We start from the raw sequence: 6,712 nt of genomic DNA, 5'->3' as shown, positions 1-6,712 counted from the left end.
TTGGGAATAATTTAAAAATCATGAAATAGTTTTTGAATTTATGAACACTTTTCCAAATTCATCAACATTTTTTGAATTGGCAAAAAATCACATTTGAGAACATCTTGTAAATTCGCAAAAAAACAAATTGATGAACAATATTCAAATCCACAAACAACATTTGAATTATAAAATATATTTTTTAAATGTAAACATCTCTTGAATTCAGAAACATTTTATATATTCGTGAACATTTTATGACTTCACAAGAAAAATTAATTTTGTGAACGTCTTAAACTTTTCAAATATTTTTTCAAATCCACGAACATTTTTTGAATTTATGAACATATGTTTTGAAATTAGGGATCTGTTTCAATTCACGTATATTTCCCAAGTCAACAAACATTATTTGACTTTTGGAACTTTTTTTATTTGTGGATATTATTTGAAACCTGTGAACATTTAAATTCATCAACAATCAAATACGCGAACATATTTTGTACGCACGCCCATTTTTAAACTTTGTGAATAATTTTTGAATCCACAAACAGTTTTTGAATGGATTAACATTGGTTCAAATCCATGAAGTTTTCTTAAATGCACAATCGCTTTTCAAATTCATAACATTTTTTGTATCCGTGAACTTTTTTGAAATTTCAATCTTTTAAAAAATTCAGGAACAATTATTTAGTCAATTGACAATGTGTCAAATTCATGAACCTTTCTCTAGAGCACTATTCTTTTTCAAATTCATGAATTTTTTTTGAATCCATGAACTTATTTGGATCTTCAATCTGTTTCAAATCCGTGAACTTTTTTTCAATTCGAGAATGAACTCACAAAGATTATTTGTATTCATGACTCTTTTTTAAATACCACGAAACGAAATTTTGAATTCGTGAAATGAACATTGCATGGAGGAGAGCTCCTCCTCGTGGGCGGCTGGCGGGCCTTTTCCCCCTTGTGGACGTGTCTGTTATGAGTTCGATCCACAGAACAACCATGGCGGTGCGCCGCCCCTCCTCCTTGCCAATCACATCGCACGGCTCGTTGTCGCTGTGGCGCCTCGTCATCCATCTGCCCCGCGTCCTGTCCGTCCGCCGCCACAACGTGTCAAGATTTCTATACTCTCGCTTGCACGCCTCCACTTGTCGCCGTCAAATCAGATGATTGGGGGAGAAAAGCGGATTAAGTTTCCAAGTTCTGGTAAAAAGGCCCGATTTCTGTTGTCTCTAGAAATAGCTTCGTTTGTACCTTTCGCTCGTTCGCTCTACGCTCTCGACCGCAAGCTTGCAGCACATGTCTCAGTTGCCATGCTTGTTAGTATTTGTTATTACCCGTACATTGCCTCATTGGCATTGCCACACACACAATGTGAAAAAAGGATGATCTCGCTTTTAATTTACCATCTCTCGTTCAGATAAGTTAGGTGATTACACTTATGGATATATATGATCGAAATCCTCCTCTGCTGAAGCAGCAGCCAGCAGGTTTATCGTGTTCGATCCAACCCCGGCCGGCTCAGGCCATGAAGCTCAACTCGAACTCGTCGTCGCCCACCTTGACGAAGTGCGACCCCTGGTCGATCACCTTGCGCCCGTCCTCCGCCGCCCTGCTGAAGTGCTTGCAGGGGCTCACCTCGAACTCCACGTGCGCGGCCTCGTCCGCCCTCAGGTGCACGCTCTGGAACCCGATGAGCTGGCTCGCGGGCCGCCCGTCCGTCGCGTTCGGCCACCGCAGGAACAGCAGCACCGGGTGCCTGCCGTCCATGGGCCCGTGGTTCTGCACCCTCACCACCGCCGGGAACCGGAGCCTGTCGCACGCCTCCGCGCCCATCTCGTCCACGTCGTAGCTCACCGTGCCCGCCGCCGACGCCGTCGCCTTCAGGCCCTCGATGCCCCTCATGGACGGCGGCTTCGTGCCCTTGGACGCGAAGCGGTGGGAGTACTTGGAGTAGCTCAGGCCGTAGCCGAAGTTGTACACGGTCTTGCCCTTGTAGAACCTGTAGGTGCGCCCCGGGTAGCCCGTCGACGGGTCGGCGCGCATCCGCATGTCTGTCATCGGCACCGCCGTGAACTCCTTCGGGTACCATGTCACCGGCAGCCTCCCGCCTGATGATCGGTCATGTCCAACAGTTAGTACTACAACTTAGGTAAACGGCCATGAATTGCTCAGAATGGAGTGAAAGTGTGAGACAAAATCTCACCGGGGTTGTGCTCGCCGAAGAGGACCTGGGCAATGGCAATGCCACCAGCCTGGCCAGGGTAACCAGCCCAGACAATGGCGCCGATCTTAGGATTGTTCTTGGCGAACGTCACGTCCACTGGGCCACCGCAAAGCAGCACCAAGATCACCGGCTTCTTCGCCGCGTCGGCAACCTTGTTGACAAGGCTCTCCTGCATCCCGGGGAGCCCCAGCTCCAGCCTATCCACCTCCTCCCTCTCCTGGTTCTGATCCAGCCCCATGAACAGCACGACGTAGTCCGCCCCGCTGGCCGCGTGCACCGCCTCGCCGATGTTCGACACGTTGCAGACAGCGGCGTTGCACCCCTGGACGAACGTCGCGTCCTTGACGTACCACTGCAGCGCCTGGAACGGCGTGACGGAGATGCAGGGCGGGCCGAAGTAGTTGCCGAGCAGCAGCGACGCGTTGTTGCCATTGGGCCCGATGACGGCGACGGAGGAGACCTTGGACTTGGAGAGGGGCAGCGCGCCGGCGTCGTTCTTGAGCAGGACGATGCCGTCCTGCGCCGCCTGCAGGGCCAGGTCCTGGTGCTCCTTCTTGCACACCTGGTCGGCGCCGATGTTGCCGTACCGGTTGTACTTTGGGTTGCCGTTGAAGAGGCCCAGCCTCATCCTGATGGCGAAGAGGTTGCGGAGCGCCCGGTCGATGTCCTCCCCCGTGATCTTGCCCTGCTGGTACGCCGACACGCCGTGCGTCTGGATGTAGCCGCCGCAGTTCACGTCCATACCTTGAATGTTTTCAGGTTACAAAATGGTTTTTAAAAAACGACCTCAGTAGATTTGTTTTACAAAGTAGTAATCCAGTAGTTTATATTTTAGTTTCCTTTGCTGGAGTAGTCTGTGTTGCTGCATTATTGATCTGGCCATTTTAGACCTTGTTGCACTGTGAGTCACTGTTGATTTGATCCCTCGTGCCTTCTAGTAACAGTAACACAGCTGGCATAAATACTTGCATGCTGAGGTATTGGTCTTATTTTTTGTTTGGCAAGGCATCTGGATATTTGATGATATCATGTTGTTCAGTGCCATGAATTATTCCCGGTAGATTCGTACCCAAATTAGCATACGCCACAAAAGGCTACTCCACAAAACAGAAAGCTACTCTACAAATCAACAGAAAGCTACTCTCTTTTTTTCCAAAGAAACAGAAAGCTACTCCATAAAACCAACTTCTTACTATAGTTAGTGAGCTACCCTAAACTCTATGCATTTGCCTTATTATCTTGTCCGAGAATCATGCTTTTAGTTCCGGTTATTATGATGACCTTTTTTTATGAAGTTATTATGATGTCCTACTCATCTTTGATAAACTGTAGCAGGTCGTGTGACAACTACTGTGTCTAGCAATCGTCATTTGAACTGAAAACTCGTACCGGCCTTGAGTACATCTGCCACCGCATCCTCTGGCGCCTTGGCATATCCCTGGACGTCGTGGATGATGGCCACGGCGTCGCAGTCCGAAGTGATGTATCTGGTCAATAGAGATGAAACTTGCAAGCGTCAGTCAGTAAGCAATCGTAAGGCGGTGAGCCTGCTTTCTAAGGCTGGTCTTTTCTGAAGTAACAGGTCCTGCTTAATTTTGCCTCTGTCGTGGCACTTGTTTTACTGAAAAGATATCACTTACCCGTTGAAGCTCCAATCGCCTCTGGCGGTCTTGGAGAGGAGGTTGTGGTCGGCGCAGGTGGGCACGCCATTGACGCGGTTGTAGGAGCACATGATGCCGCTGGCGCCGCCGTCCTCCACGCAGCTCTTGAACGGCGGGTTGTACGTGTCCGCCAGGTCCTGCTCCGTCACCTGACCAACAAGCGAGTTTTTGGCATCGCATGCACGATCGTCAATTCAGACTTCCGAAAAGGAGAACCCGACGATCGGCGACCGACCGAGAGACAGTAGGATATGGATATGGATATGAAGCTGCCATGCCATCATCAATGGCGTCCGGACGAGCGGCGGATATAATTCGAAAGTTTGGCATCATGTATACCTTCGCGTCGAAGGCGAAGCGGGTGACGCCCTTCCAGTTCTCGAGGTCGTAGGCGGTGAAGTGCTTGCAGCAGGCGGAGGCCTCCAGGTCGGAGGAGTTGATGGCGCCGGACATGCCGTAGCCCTGCACGCCGCGGACGAACACGGCCGCGTACTTGCCCGTCATCGTCGGGTCCTCGCCGGGGGTCTCCTGGCCCCGCCCCCACCGCGGGTCACGGAACACGTTGATGTTGGGCGCCCAGAAGGTCAGCCCCTCCGCCTGCCCGTTGTTGTACACGCCCCGCGCCTCCGTGCCGATCACCTGCCAAGGCCCGTCAAGTTCAGTTCAGTTCAGTTTAGAGCGCGCTCTGTTCTTGCCAACTTGGTACGTTGAGTTCAGTTCAAAAGCAGCATGCATGCACCCACCAAGTTCGTGCTACAAGTACGTAGGTGTTCAAAAGATCAGACCCGGTTGGTGATGGTTTACCGGCCGATTTGCGGACTAGTCGGGCACTCAATTCCCATGGCTTGTGAACGTAAATTAGGCCTAAAAGCACGCTGCCGGAGTCGTGGTCTTTGATCATCGGCATCGTTGTCGAACGGTGCGAATGAACGGCACACGATCTCAAAAGCAGAGTGACGAGGTAATAGACGGCGGCGCTCGTGTGTACCTGGCCGATGCGGTACCAGAGGTGCGGGTTGAAGGACGCGGCGGTGAGGATGACCTGCGGGAAGCTGGTGGCGGCGCGGAGCGGGCCGTCCAGGTGCATGCCCTTGCTCCACGCCACCCCGTGCAGCGCCTCCGACCACCACTTGTACGCCGGCACGCCCAGCCGGGCCACCGCCGGCGACTCGTCGCCCAGCTGCGAGATCTTCTCCTCCAGCGACAGCTTCGACACCAGGTCCGCCGCCCGCTGCTCGATCGGCAGCTTCCGGTCGCAGTACGGCGCGGCCGAGGCCGCGCCGCAGGAGAAGGGCGGGTCGGCGGCCGCGGCCACGTGAAGATGGAGGAAGGCGAGCAGCAGCGCTGCCGCCGCGGCCGCCGGCACGGCGTGTGTTCGGCGTCCCATGGCTCTAATGCGCAGGGTGAGGCGGGCTGGCTGGCTGGCTTGGCTATGGCCGGGGGCGAGGGGCGCTATATATGAAGCAGAGGGCGCGGCGCGGCGCGACACAGGGGAGCATGGGCACGTAGATGTAGGGGTGGAGCCAATTGTTCAGTTCTTAGGACGACATGATACTACATTTTTTTTTACTATTCTTAGCTGCGTCAAATCTTGCAAAACCTTAATGAAAATACTTGAAAGTAACAGAAATATTTTGAAATCTTAGTCATTTTGAAGTGTACACCGCCAGGAGATGCACCACTAAGATTTGGGTGACTGCATGTGTGTCAAATATTTTTGAGCCCTTTTAATATGCTCATAAAAAAAATCGAAGTCTTATTATTACCTCTTCGGAGATCTGTCAAAGATGCGTGTTTCGCTCAATAAAAATGTGTAGGTCTACACTTCTACGGAAGAGGAAATAAATTATAATGTCATTAAACACACGCAAAGTTATGAGATTGCTAATTAATTAGTACTAGTATTTTGTTTCCACTTTTATCTACATGTACAGCGGCTCCATGCAGGAGCCAGGAAGTTAATTTCTTTGTTGACACTGGAATTTCATGTTACTCCCTCCGTTCGGAATTACTCGTCTAAGAAATGAATGTATCTAGATGCATTTTAATTGTAGATACATCCATTTTTGTGACAAGTAATTCCGAACGGAGGAAATAGTTATTAATTGTTAAATATTTCTGAATATGCAATAAAAATATGTTTTTTTACATTTTAAGTGCCCCAAATATCTTGAAATCTTTATCGCTAAATAAAAACCTTTAGAAATCTCGGTCGTTTAAAAATGTAGAACGTCCTGAGATTTACCACAAAGGTTCAGGTGACATGTGTCTAGGTAGCATTTTTTGTAACAGTTCGGGCACCGACAATGTGGCGAGTGCTCCTTCTTGCGCGTCGATGGTGATCTTGGGCATGACCGCCGCGAGCACATCTTATGGAGTTGGTGTCGAATGTGTGTATAGGGCTGCCTTTACGATTGGAGTATGAGGAGAGTTATGTTTTTGAGTCGAGCACGTGTAAAACGGATGGGCCAAAATAGACTCGAAGAAGTTGTTACAAGAAACAAGATCACAAAGTGAACGAAATGGTCGCCGTGGTAGGGATGGCCGAACCAGCCACAACGCAATGGTTGAGATATGTCTGATAATCTCTACGGGCTTGTCGTCGGTCTATACAGTTTCGATTTACATGGTGAGAAGCACAAATAGTCATGCCCTAGGGATGTAGCGTGACCGTCGAACCTCATCAACAAATATCGTCTATATCTACTTTCTGGAACGATCTAATCACATAAAATTTAACAACTGGTATGGAGTGAGGTTACATATTGAATCATGGTGCAAATAATCTACATGAAGGCGATCAGGCGACGCTTTTATGTAGAAAATGTGGCCTTCCATTGGAGCG

The 6,712-nt window shown here is 49.7% G+C and overlaps 1 protein-coding gene across 2 annotated transcripts in view; it reads right to left on the bottom strand.

The window, feature by feature from the left end:
- Window positions 1-1,303: 1,303 nt before the first annotated feature.
- The window catches only part of LOC119322594 (probable beta-D-xylosidase 7), a 10,077-nt gene continuing 4,668 nt past the window's right edge, over window positions 1,304-6,712 (bottom strand). Inside the window, exons 1-6 of one of the 2 annotated variants that reach the window (XM_037596082.1) lie at window positions 4,856-5,273; window positions 4,207-4,506; window positions 3,847-4,016; window positions 3,596-3,693; window positions 2,186-2,950; window positions 1,304-2,090 (exon numbers count right to left, since the gene is read on the bottom strand). In XM_037596082.1, coding sequence (XP_037451979.1) covers window positions 1,501-2,090; window positions 2,186-2,950; window positions 3,596-3,693; window positions 3,847-4,016; window positions 4,207-4,506; window positions 4,856-5,254 — 2,322 coding nt within the window. In that variant the 5' untranslated portion in view covers window positions 5,255-5,273 and the 3' untranslated portion in view covers window positions 1,304-1,500. Of the gene's footprint in view, window positions 2,091-2,185; window positions 2,951-3,595; window positions 3,694-3,846; window positions 4,017-4,206; window positions 4,507-4,855; window positions 5,274-6,712 lie in introns of those variants that run through there. The other variant, XM_037596081.1, reaches the window with a different exon arrangement.

Source organism: Triticum dicoccoides, chromosome 6B (assembly GCF_002162155.2).
Source record: "Triticum dicoccoides isolate Atlit2015 ecotype Zavitan chromosome 6B, WEW_v2.0, whole genome shotgun sequence".
In the NCBI taxonomy this organism is placed as follows: Eukaryota; Viridiplantae; Streptophyta; class Magnoliopsida; order Poales; family Poaceae; genus Triticum; species Triticum dicoccoides.
This window is presented reverse-complemented; position numbering and strand designations above follow the sequence as displayed.